The sequence below is a fragment of the Octodon degus genome, unplaced genomic scaffold (assembly GCF_000260255.1).
Source record: "Octodon degus isolate 3935 unplaced genomic scaffold, OctDeg1.0 scaffold00046, whole genome shotgun sequence".
Taxonomy (NCBI): Eukaryota; Metazoa; Chordata; class Mammalia; order Rodentia; family Octodontidae; genus Octodon; species Octodon degus.
The window spans coordinates 13,056,466-13,069,863 of NW_004524622.1; the positions used below are offsets into that span (position 1 = coordinate 13,056,466).

A 13,398-nucleotide genomic window follows, 5' to 3' on the forward strand; every position below is an offset into this window, starting at 1 on the left:
GAGAGAGAGAGAGAGAGAGAGAGAGAGAGAGAGAGACAGAGACAGAGACAGAGACAGAGACAGAGACAGAGACAGAGACAGAGAGACAGAGATGGAGACAGGGACAGAGACAGATTTGAGGATGTATAACTGTTTTCTCCATTTGAATCTTGAGTTTTCACCAAGGAAACTTCTAAAAGGGCCCTATGACTGACATTTTTTTCTGAAAGAACCAGACTCAGTCTTAGTTTTCCCATCCTAAAATGGTCCCCAACAAGACAGTCTTTTCCTTTGTACTGTCGGTATATTCTGGAAATCCGGTGCTATTGCCCAAGCCGCCTGGGCTTAGGAAACAGTTTGGAATCCAAGTCAACCCTGCCACATATCAGCTGTACGATCCAAGCTCTGAACCCCATTTCTCCTTCTGTGAAACAGAGATGAGGATTTCTTGCCCAGCTCCGGGCTGCTCTGAGAATTGGGGCCACATGTCTTAGCACCGGGCCAGCCACTCCACAGGGCCCCACAAGGCAAGAGCCCATAGGTTCTGGGAACTCAGACGAACACCTGGGGCCACGTCTCTACCATCAGCGCTCGTCAAGCTGGCGCTTCCCGGCGGGGGACTGTCCGCAGAGGGGGCAGGAGCCGGACGCCAGGCGCTGGTTCCCCGCGTGTGCCAGAGGCACAGATTCTTGAGCGGAGTCGAGGCCGCGGCCGGCGCTCCCAAAGGACAGCGATGACAGCCAAGCCAAGACCAGGCGAGCGAAGAAAAAGGACACAAAAACAAAACCCAAGAAGCAGTGACTTAGTGTCTTAAGGAGAATTCCCGGAAGGGAAACACAATAGTTTCTTTTTCTGTGTTGCTATGAGAAAGTAAATAAACTTCCAGGGCGGCGCCTTGCCTATGACAACTTTGAAAAAAAAAAAAAAAAAGCCGTTTCGAAAGCTCTCCTGCGGCTGACTTGACTGGAGAACTGTGGAAAACAGCAGGGCAAGGACTCCAAGACCAGAGTTTCCTCCCCACCCCATCCCCACCGCTTTACACCTCCCACTACCCCCCATTTCCCCCATTCCTCTACCCCAGTCCACCACCGCACCCCATCCCTATCCCACCATCATCCCCACCTTCTCACACACCCCCCTCACACTCCCCACAACCCCACGGCACCCCATCCCTACCCCATTCCTACTCCACCCCCATCCCCACCGCAACCTCATCCCATCCCTCCCACCCCACCCACATGCCCATCCCACCCCTTCCTATCACATCCCCACCCAGCTTCGTGGGCGCGCCCCACTTCAACCACCAGCACCCCAAGGCGGCTCTTCAGCTTGGCCTGCTAGGACAGATACACGCGAGGCTCTGCTCTTTCTGGCTGGGGTCTCCCCGCGCCTGCACAGCTGTCCAAACCCGGGCCCCATCGGCGGTGCCCAGCTCCGGCTCTACCCGCCCTCCCCGCCGCATCAGGCCTCCCTCAGGACCACTTCTGGGGCACCCCCGCCGGAGAAACCCTGCAGCGAGCTAGTCACGCAGCCGCCGCCCCGAGCGCGCCCCGAGGCCGCCCCACCGCGCGTGGCCCCTTCGCCCCGGGCGCCGGAGGGCTCACCGCGAGCAGGAGAGCCCGGGTCCTGGGCATGGCTGGGGAACGAGCCGCGGCGCTGCACGAGCCGGTCCAGTCCGAGCCGCGCGGGTCGCCCAACCGAGAAGCGGCACCGCCCGCCAAAGTCCAACTCCCGTTGTGTCCCCGGCCGGCCGCCGGGCTCGGCCAAGTTACTCTGAGACGCTTCCCTCTCCGCGGACGCAGTTTAGAAACACTTGTTTGCTTTGCGGAGAGACCAGATAGACCTCAGGAACGGCGGGCGGGGTCGGGGCAGCGTGGCCGGGAGCGCAGGGTGCGCCGGGCGCCCTCGATTCGGCAACTTGGCAAGCGCAGGGGAGGCCGGGATGGGGAAGGAGTCAGGGTTTGTTACACAAATGGGCATTCCCCGCCCGGGCGCTTCCCCAGTGGGCCGGCGGCTAGGCTCAGGTGAGGTCCCGCGGGGCGGGGTGCTGCCCTTCCGCCGCCGCGGCTGCGGTTCGTCCAGGGGAGGATGGGCACGGCGTGAGCCCAGCCTGGGACTCCAGCCCAGCGATCTTGCACGGTGCGAGCCTGGGCTCCTTGCGGAGCGCTGAGAGGAAGACCTCATCCGGCACTCTGCTCCTGGCCTGTGGCTGTGACACGAGATGTTCAGAGAAACCCCTGAATTCTGTATGAAGTGGCAGTGGTCCCAAGAAAATGCAATACGAAGTGTCATGGGTTTTTACTGTCTTCATTTTATTTTTTATTAGTATACATTTGTCCAACATACCGATCACATTCATCATCATTTGTACCTGTACATCCCAGCCATAGAATTCTGGGGCAGAAGATCCCCGCAGTTTGTGTTTCTCAAAAGGAGAACAAAGCTAATAATGACAAATCAAAAAGGCCCCGCTGTATTAAACTGTCACAATCACTTCCTTTATTTTGTTACTCATTATTTCCTGACCATTTTTCTCTGAAAAAGAAAAAAAAAAAAAAAACCACTTACAGTTTTTACCAGCTTGGTTAGCACTGTTGAAAGTCACTGTTGTTTTGGAAAAGTAGCTATGATATCTCTTTAGGTGGATGTGTGTGATAACATCAATAACAAGCCGGAATCCGAGGCAGTTCCTGAGCGCACCACTGCTGGCTTCAGTGTTTGTCTTCATCCAGCACCAAGTTCTGTACCTCCTGCTTCTTCTGCTTGGCTTCCTCAGGTGGACATGGCTCAATGAGCAACCCCTCCCCAACCCTGTCACCACCCAACCTGGCCCTGGCCCACTCCACTCCTGAGGGCTTTCCTACGGGTAGCCCTGCACATCTGGGGTAGCTCACCCTCCTTCCTGCCTTCCCTCAGCTGTGTTTTGGGTCTGTCTCTGCACTTGCACCCAGTCTCGTGGCCTTCCCTTCCAGGAGACTGACAGTGGCAAGCAAAAGAGCCTGTGGGTGTCCGTCTTCCTCACAGCCTGGGGTGAAACCAGCACAAAGAGAAATGCATGGGAAAGAGGCTGGTGTACGGTGCCCTCTACTAGCTCCTTAACTTTTCTGTAAATCCGAAATTAGTTCAAAAGGGAAAAGTTCATTTGAATGTTAACACATCATGAGAAAGGGAAGGAGTAGGGAGTGGAGGGAGAAAGGCCAGAGAAACAGAACAAGGAAGCACAGCTGGCCAAGTCAACCTCTCTTAAGGGTGAATTCTGAACCAGCAACTTTCACAAATAATTTATCCATTTTTAGTACCAATCATTATGACCAGGTGAACATTTATTAACTTTGCAAATAAAGAATTGTAGCCAAAAAACAATTTAAGCAACACTGACAAAGTCAGCTAGTTAATAAATAGCAGAGCCTGGAATTGAAATATACTCTGGTTCTCAAGGCTTTACTTTCTCTATTCCCACCCCCTCCCACCCACTCCTGATTTCCCAGCAAATTCACTGGAACCATAGAGGTGCTTTGTGTAGATAAATGTGTTTCATGATCAAAGGGTGTTAGAAAATTCTAGGTTAATTTAATGTAAACAAATTTCTTAATCCACATTTATTTATTTATTTATTTATTTATTTATTTATTTATTTTTGCAGAACCGGAGATTGAACTCAGACCTTTGCGCTTGCCAGGGAAGCGCTTATTCCACTGAGCCATCTCTCCGACCCTCTTAATCTACTCTTAATCTTAGAGTTTGAATGTGTCTGTGGGGCAGGGGACTGGGATAGAAAACTCCACTTGGCCAATATCAAGTTGGAGCAAGTCTTGGAACTTTTGCTAGAAATACTGGGACACAAACCCTTTTGCTTTCCACTGAGTTTGAAGGAGAAATATATACGTGAGCTGTGGAACTGATGTGGTTGGCTGTGAAGGGAGCTGGGAGATTTCCCCGGGCTAGAAGCGAAGTCCATTGGTGCTGAGAGGAAACTCTGAAAAAAGCTACGATGACATAACCGGAGTCCTGGGTAGTTACCATACTGAAACTGAAACCTGGATTGCCCAATCAGGCCAATTCTCAGGTTTTGATTAATCCAAGTTCTTACTATTAAAAGGAGCTCAACTGCTGCGTCCCCAGAATTTATGATCAGCATTAGAAGAATACATTGACAGCAAAGTTAATTGCTGTAAATTAGCTAGTTTAGTTTTAAGCTCAAATGAGAATAATTTCCTATACAGTTTCAAGACAATTTGATATTTAGGAACCTTGGTCCTACCAAACTTTTTTTTTCTGTCACTAGAGGGCATCAGAGCTCATCTCGATAAAGAAATTGAATTTTCTATCAATGTATAGCAAGATATTTAGGCTATTAGAAAAGGAAGAGAAACAAGGAAGAGTTTTGATTTAATAAACAATATATGATTTTTAGATAGTTTTTCTTTTTATTCGTTTTAATAAGAAAAAAGATAAAATAGTAATGAAACAGTTTCAAAACAGGTTAGTAGGGCAGTTACATAATTAATACATTGCATATTGTAGTCTTCATTGTAGCTATTCATAGGACAAGATGCAGATTGATATCTTGTAATAATGTGTGATTTTGATCATATGACTATTTTCATCTCCCAGAGAATATGCTAGTCATCTTTAAGGATTAAAAACACGTGTGCAAAGCACTCAGCTCACTCAGTATATACTAGTTCCTATTTTCACATCGCTCTTCCTAATTAGTACCTTCATAGGGCAAGCTGCTAATTTGGTGTCGCAGCTCATATAGAAAGAATGACAAGGCCAGTGCCACATCAGCTCTTCCCAAAGCTGCCTCCTGTGGAAGCTGTTCCTGTGCCGTGCATGAGACAGCACAGTCCCAAAAAAGCGCCTTGGCACCCAGCTGACCAAGGCTGAAATGAGCAGGGCAAGCAATGGGAGCTTCCAATTTCTGCCACTAGGAACACTGGTGGTGTGCTACCTTGCCTGCCTCTTGAGTAATGACTGCACAAAAACAATTTATAAATTAGGATGTAGATCTGATTTAGGTCAACAGTAGGTTGAGAGGTAGAAAAAATAGCTATTCTAGAAGCACCCTCACTGTTCCTGCATGGGAGGGGGGGTTGTCTTGAAAACATATAGTCTGTGACTGTGTACATGAGAAGCATGCCCACCCTAGGTGCTCAGAAAAGGGAGGGACCAATTTTCAAGAAGTGTTGATCTGGGGCAGATAAGGTTTAGTCCAGAGTAGGCTTAGCAGAACACAGTGTTCCATAAACTTCAGGCATTTCTTAGTCCATTTGAATATCCAAGTAATATGTACTTTTAAAATTAACCTTGCTTTATCAATCATTTATTTTTAAAATAAAACTACATTTTAACCACAAATGGGCAATCAACATTCCTTGCCCCAAATAGTATCTATATTAAAGACACAACTATTGAAATAAAATATTTGCCTGCATACCACTAAAATGTTTTCCCCAAACCACCACCAAAGACTTATAGCTCTGGAAAGGCTCAGAGGGTGTTCTCTTTGCTTTTGCCTTTCTTGCATCCCCAAATGACTGCACAGGAAAATGACTAGCAAACTTGGCCTTGGGAACCTCCCTAAGAGGTTGGAGGAAGTTGATAGAATAAAGCAAAATAAGATATCAGAGCAGTGGAGCATAAAGGGACTGTGTTCCTGAACCCTACATTGCTCCAGGAGATTGGGAGGGGGAACCTCCACCAGGGCATCCTGAGAGAGCTCAGCAGTGGGCAAGGGGGAGGACCACAGTGAGGACTGCACAGTTAGAGAGACCATGGAAGGGAGAGTTGGAGCATCTGAAAGACAGATGTCCATGATTTTCTGTACAAAGAATCTTCAGTCAAGTAATGCAGAGAGTGAAACTGCTATTCAATGACTGGGAGAGGGGAGGAAGGAAAGGGAGAGCTTTGGTTTGGCTAGGTTAGCTGGACACCTGGAGTGAGAGGCAGCTTCCTCTGTCGGAGAATGCCCTGCATTCACAACTTGTGTTGAGTGAGATATTCCCTGGGATTAAGTGTTGATTCAGTTATCTCACCAGTTGTTCAAAACTATATAATACTTAGACTGTCTAAGGATCAGCTTGCTCACCTGGTACAATGGGCCTTTGCCATAACGATTTGCATAGAAATTCTTGCTTGTTTGTTTGTTTGAGACAGGGTCTTGCTAAGTCATTGAGGCTGGCCTTCAACTCAATATGTAGCTCAGGCCAGCTTGGGACTCCTGCTTCAGCCTCCGGAGTGATGAGATTACAGGCAGGCACCACAGCCTACCCACACTTTGTAATTCTGTTTTGTTGCTGTAGTTTCCAAATGGTCTTCTCAGGACTGTGTGGATCACACATATGTTTTATAGATGGTGATTTATATAGGCCTGCCCACAGTTACCTACATCAGGACCTTCGGGCCTGCCTGTACTGATACTGCTTCTCTCCAGAGCCTAAACTTTGACAGAAGGGCATCGTGTTGGGTTCTCCACAAAGAAAGTTGTATTTTTTAAAACTTTTTGGAAAAAAAAGAGTCTTTGTATGTTTTACATTGCCAATATAGAATATCATAGACTTGGTCATTAAAAAAAAAGTTTCTTACAGTTCTGAAAGCTGCAAAGTCCATGATCCACGCCCTCATTATCCTGGCTGTGTCCTAACAAGGCAGGGACCTTCCAGGCAAGGCAGCAGGAGCACGCAAGTTCAGGTCTCTTCCTGTAAACTTACAGATCCCATCCTTTCCACACTGAGACCTAGTGCTTCCTAAGATGCTCTAGTTGACTTTAGATGACCTTCCAGTGGTTAGGAATTCTCCCTGATGCTGCAGTTTCCTGTAGACTGACTAGTGCTTTCTCATCACGCATTGTGCAAAGAACACTACTTGTAAACAGGACTGGAATTGGGGGGTGATAGTAACTCTCCCCGACCAAGTAGGAATGGGCCTTTACCACCTGAAACCTCCCCCCAGGCCTTACACAGACTTGCATCTAGGGAGGTTTTCATTGCAGAAACAAGAATAACTAGGCAGCCTTCCTCCCTGATCATAGAAAACTGAGAAAAAATTGGATTTTATAGCAAGCTGCACGCTAAGTAAAGACTCTTAGGAAGGCATTTGTCAACCTGGGAACATATCCAAAGGGTTTACTAGAACTTTTTTAAAATTTTCTTTGAATTTATTGTTCTTTAGTTCTTGAAAACATGTTGAAAGGGATGGCTTAAGGACCTCAGGATTGTGTAACATGCAGGGTATGTGCCCTGGCATGGCCACTTGTGACTGCTGCTTTGGTGCCTTTGACATCCTGTTTGACAGATGAGAAACCTGCAATGACTTCCCCAAGGTCATCCAAGGACGCAATGAACTTCAGAGGTGAACTCCAAAAGTCCGTGCTGAACCCACTTCCTCTTTAGCAAAACTGTATCAGTGGCCATATGGGCAATGTGTGTGCCTTCTACGGAAGTATAAAACCCAGCTGTTGTTTCATTAGACTGGTCTTTTCCTGTTGACTAACAGCATAATTTTTAAAAATCATCTTATGCTCTTAAATTACTGGTTTTGTTAAGGTCACAATATAGTGAGCTGGAACAACTACTAATCTGGAAATGTTGTGCAGTCTAAAGGTCCTGGGTTCAATCCTTGGTATTGGAAAATAAATCAGACTCTAATTCACTGTGAGGAGAGTGAGATTCTATGCTTCCCCAGAACACCCATGATATTGAAGCATCAGCAGCAGGATATAAAAGGTGACAAAAATGTAGCCAGCTCGTAGAAGCTACATATCAATCTACCCAGTTGTTTGACTCCTATGAACAAAAACAAATCAATGTTACCCCCACCTATAACATTATTTTGTCAGCTGTACCATTATTTGAGCATCTCTTCATTGATATTAGATTAAAAATGTAGGAAAATCAACAAACAACAATTTCACAACAAATATATTTTATCCAGTTTCTATTTAGCTTAATATTATACCTTCCAAAGCCAAATTTTCACTTAGCAAAAATAAGTTTGCCTTGACTACATAAATAAATTTTCCCCATCAAGAAAAAAAAGAAAAAAAATTTGTTCATTTTGTAGCACACAGAGCTTTTATGTCTGTGAACAGAAAGAAAATTGGCTAGAAGCCTAGAGTTTCCCTCAACCAATCAGAATAATGTGACCATAAATGTCAAAGAATTCCCCCCTCAGTGAGTCTCTGCTTTTTAAAAATTTTATTGTGAAGACTTGTATCTTACAGTTCTGTACCACATACTCTGCCTTTTATGTCTTATGTTTTCTGTTTTTCAAAAACAAATGTAAATTCACTGGGATCACGCAACAATTCATTGCCTCTTATGTTAAAATCTTTACAAATATGATTGTATTTAGTGCACACATGTAAAAGGCCAGAGATATCATGCGATTGTGAACACACCTCAGCTATCTCACATGAATGAAATAGTTTGCCATGTGCTGCTTTGGATAGAAAACCATCTGAAACTTTTGTATACACCTAAGACCAGCCCAAAACACACAATGTCTTGGATGGAGGCATTATTTTTCTTGAAGCATCCACAACACCTTACCTAGACTTTTGTTCACATTTTTCTGCATCCAATTTTCCCACCAGTTCCAAAGTTCTCTCTTCCTAGGATTCATGTCCCAACCCACATTGAGCTCTTTGTGGCATGATGGACAATGTGGGCACTGGGATGAACAAGCAATATCTCCATCTTTGACTCTTCCTCAGGTCCTACGATTATGTCTTTCCATTTTGCCCTCCTCTTGTAGACAACTCCAGTTCTCACTCAATAACAACCTTCCTAACTGACTTGCTTGTCGTGAATGGTGTTAAAGACCTAAACCACAATGACAGAGGACAAGGCAAAGGCCAGCTCCTCATAAGCAACCTCTCCTCCCTCAGCCCAATAATTGTCATATGGTGGATACTTATCAAGGTTGCAGGCTGGCATCACTTAATCTTCATGTTCTTATATCTAATATTAGCATCACTTATCAGACTAAGTACCCTAGGCTTTGTGAATCTTTTACACATGGCTTGGAAATGCTATGCTAGGGCTGGAATACAGGGCTGGAGACTCCTAAGCACTGTGAGGGTTGAACTTACCCCTCTTAGAAGGACCTGCTGCCCTTTGCATGTGCCAACTTCCTTGCAGTTTGCCTTTGGATGCCCTTTCCCTGCTGTCATCCAGTTTCCCCTCCATGAAGGACCCTCTTCGCCCACTTTGACAGTCCAAATCCCACTTTACATAGAGCACAAAACCAAAGACTTGCAGTCTTCCCCAGATCACTTTATCCCCTATAAGCTTCCCAAACTTATAGTTTCGTCAACATGTGCATGTGTGTGTGTGTGTGTGTGTGTGTGTGTGTGTGTGTGTGTGTGTGAGTGGTACCATGGATTGAACTCAATACCTTGCACTTACCAAGCAAGCATTCATCAACACCTTTTAAGAAGCCAGTGAGACTAGTTTTTGATTGGGAGTCTGTGAAAAGTCCGTCTCTTTTCAAAAGTATTCCTCAAAGGTTGGGCTGGTCAAATAGGAGGCCAGGGAGATGGCTCAGTGGAATAAGTGCTTCCCTGGCAAGAGCAAGGGCCTGAATTCAATCCTTGGTTCTGCCCAAAAAAAAGGGGGGGGGGTCAAATAGCTCAGTGGATTAAAGTGCTTGCTTAGGCTAATGCAGGGGCCAGGAGTTTGATCCCTGGGCCTGCCGTGCTGGCCCCACCCCCAGGACGCACTGAGAGGGTGATTGAGACTGGACATGGTGGTGCGTGCCTGTAATACCAGCACTTGGGAGGCTATAAACAGGAGGATCACTACGAGTCCTATCTACGCAGTGAGACCCTATATACCCTGTCCTAAATACAAAAAACAAAAACAAAAAAAAGAATGTATTCCTCAGATAAGTCCAGATTCACTCCAAATTAAAAGGCTCCATACTGGTTTATCAGTGCCTTTAGCTACTCAGCTTTGTATGATATGCAACACATATTTTCATCAAGAGGCAAATCACCAATATATTTTCTCCTTGTTTGAATAAAGCTTGGAACCTAAGTTCAAACCCCAAAGACTTCTGATTGCACAACTGTTTCTGCGTACCTACTGTGTGCTGGTCTGTGCAAGGCCCTGGGCATCAGGAGTGGGAAGGGCCAGAAGGGAGCCCATCTGCCTGTACCTATGTGTTAGGAGGCCTCCACGCCTTCATCGTGGACAGCCCCTCCCTTCGGGGAACAGATCCCACTCTCACTCTCCTCCTTCCTGCTTCCGCCTCCCTGCTGTGGCATCTGGCATGCTCGGAGCCCTGCTGCTTGCGAAAGCCAAAGCCTTCTCCACAATCCCTGATTCTCCTCACTCTTCAGAGAGGCCCTCAGGTGTCAGCTGCCACCTTTTCCAGGTGACTTTCAAATCTGTATCTCATGCTCCAACTTCTCAGTGTCACATTTCAAATACTTTTCACTTCATCCTGCTCACATTTTGCGTGTGGCCTCGAGCCTTTACTCTATCTACACTTGAACTCCATTTTTATCCAGATGGGAGTCTTTGGTACCATCTGATCTCTTCTGAATCCACAATGAGCTCTCCCTTCACTGCACCTGTCGATCTCCGTGATGAGCCTGGAAGCACCTTGGAAGCTGGTGGCGCTGTATCTTCTATGCTTATACACAGGGTCCAACCCCAGCTTGGCCAGCCACTTTACACCTGTGCCAGGAGGCGTGTAGGGTGGGCATGACCTTGAGGTGACCTTTGCCGTAGCTCTGTCAAGACACCTGGCATTAGACTGTGGAGTTATGAACAACTGGATAGCTAGCCCATTTTATGCTCAAACACCTGTTACCTTTTCTGGTTGAATTGGGTTTGCGTTTTATCCTGGCTTGTGATAGAAGTACTAAAACATCACACCTTGGCTACCCTTACCCCATCTTTCAGGATTCATAGATATATTAAGAAGAACAATAGTGTCATCATCAACAATTCAAGAGAGAGAGAGAGAGAGAGAGAGAGAGAGAGAGAGAGAGAGAGAGACCTTAGTGAGGGTCACATATAATCTTCCCAGTATTCCATGGGGCTTTAGCACCACTACCTATGAGTCTAATATTACTCCACAAAGAACTGCCTTGATTTGAAAGATTCCTGGCAGCACGTGGCAGATTCCCGCCCCCCAAACGCTGGCACCTCCTGCTTGTGACTGCCTGTTTTTGAAGTCAGAAAGAACCTGGTCTGCTGTCAGTCCCAAGCACCACTTCCTAAGAGCCGGGCTGGGCGGGACTGCACAGAAGGCGTGCGAGCTTGCTCATGTGCTTCCCTCCCCGCTCAGCGCTCTTCATTTCCTTGCTCTGCCCCCGCACATTCAGCTGCGGAACTCTTTAGAACCAGGGAGGTTATTCATCCTCTGCATGGTGCCCTCTGCCTCCAGCACGCACACTGGTTTTCGGTATTTCAGGAAGTGGACAATGTTTCTAAAGATTAAAGAAAATGAGGGCCAGCTCAGTGAACTAAAGCACCTGTTTAGGCAGAGCACAGGGGCGGGGGTTCTATCGGTGGTGCACACCTGTCATCCCAGCTCTTGAGAGACTGAAAACAGGAGAACTGCTATGAGTCTGGTCTACATAGTGAGACCCTGTAGACCCTGTCCTAAATACAAAAAGAGAAAGAAAGAGAGAGAGAGAGAGAGAGAGAGAGAGAGAGAGAGAGAGAGAGAGAGAAAACTGACTTTTTTCTTCATCAATGTCGCACTGTTTTCAAGACTTCTGCTTTCTTTTTTTAATGTATTTAGTGCAGGATTTACAAGGTCTTACTACACAGATATGGCACGGTTCACTGCTGATTGAACTCCAGTCCCTGAGTCTGCCTACCCAAGCGCTTTAGTCCACTGAGCTATCTGGCTGGCCCCAATACTTCTCCTTTCTGTCTGCTTTGGTCACCCTTTTTCCTTTAGTAAATAGGACTGGCAGAAGTACAACTTGCCAACTTGTGTATGTGGATCAGACTAGAAAAGAACAAATAGAAATGTATAACACTAGTAAAAGGAAAGCAGAAACTCGAGGACTAACTAATTAAGAGAGGGAAAGGAAAAGAGCTAGGAACATGACAGTGACAAGCCATACAGTTATATGTAGAAGATGGGCAAGGCAATGATCCTGAGAATCTCCAGAAGATATTTGAATCTAGCACTTAATTGGAAAGATTCTCACCCTGACTAACTATATATACTGATACCTGTGAACTAAGCAACTGCACTGAGGATGGTAATCTGTAATAGTAGGTTCATGCTTGGAGTGCCTGTCATTGTGGTATTCTGAATGTGGGCTGCTTGTCATGACATGCCCAGATGCTGCTGTGCTGTCTTTCGGGTAGATGATTGTTCAAAAAGAAGGGGGTGATGAATGGAGGCAAGAGACAGGAAAAGGAATGCTGTGGGACTGTCCTGCTTCACGGTTGTATATAGTGATTTTAGATTTTAGATTTTTGGACTTATGTGTAAACATAAGAATTATATAATTCTTTATGCCTATTTTAAAAATATATTCCAATTTTTAAATTTTATTCATCATATTCTGTAGGGACTTAAAGTTTACCATATCAATACTTGATGAAAAATACCTGTTCCATGTTAGGCCTAAGATGTTTGATATTCAGACAGATAGTGAGGTTAAGCTTAACAGCCCAGGTTGTATGGTAATAACAATAAGTTTATCTTCTGGAGGGTTAACAACCTAACTTTGCAGACCAAAATGAGAGAGAAAGGAGGGCCACAAGGAAAGCCAACAGTTTGGCCCTAGCCTTCCCAGGTCAATTAAGACTCAGGACATATGAGAACTTGTACTGTAATGTCATGTAACTCGGTAGTGTCCCAAATTTTCCGATCAAGGAGATTATGGAGCCAAAGAGGAAAGTGATCGATGATGTAGAGTGTGCCTAAGGAGAGTCACATGGAGAGAAAACATTCTCTCAGGATTTCACAGAGAGCACATTGGCCAAGCAATGACCGTGACTCATTCACATGGCTGACACTGACAAAGGTTCTACAATCTGAGGTACAGGATCTCAGGACAAATCCTGAGGGGATTTCACTGACCTTTTCAGACTCAAAAGCTACAACTCTTGTTGCATAGGTCCTGCTTTACCTTGGTCTTAACCATCTAGCAGAAAAGTATAAAAACGAAGTATAAGAAGGAAAGCCATGTTGAGCTGTAGGGGACTCAGGTCAACAATTTCTGACATTGCCAGTGAAGTGCAAGACTCAATACTATTATGGACTACTGAACTCTTTTAGAATATTTTACTGAGTTAACACACCTATAATATTCAAATAATGGAACTAAAACAAGAAAAGAGGTTATAGATGAATGTCCATTTTGTATCTGTGTATTCAAAATGGTTAGGATAGATATATAGTTACATTCTCTTAATGAATAGAGGGATTTGTTCTAAC

General features: G+C 45.5%; 1 protein-coding gene across 2 annotated transcripts in view; it reads right to left on the reverse strand.

The window, feature by feature from the left end:
• Fas (Fas cell surface death receptor) overlaps positions 1 to 2,218 on the reverse strand; it is a 36,083-nt gene extending 33,865 nt beyond the window's left edge. For both annotated transcript variants that reach the window (XM_023716225.1, XM_023716224.1), the window contains exon 1: positions 1,584 to 2,218. In XM_023716225.1, coding sequence (XP_023571993.1) covers positions 1,584 to 1,613 — 30 coding nt within the window. In that variant the 5' untranslated portion in view covers positions 1,614 to 2,218. The remainder of the gene's footprint in view (positions 1 to 1,583) is intronic.
• Between the last annotated feature and the right edge of the window lie 11,180 nt (positions 2,219 to 13,398).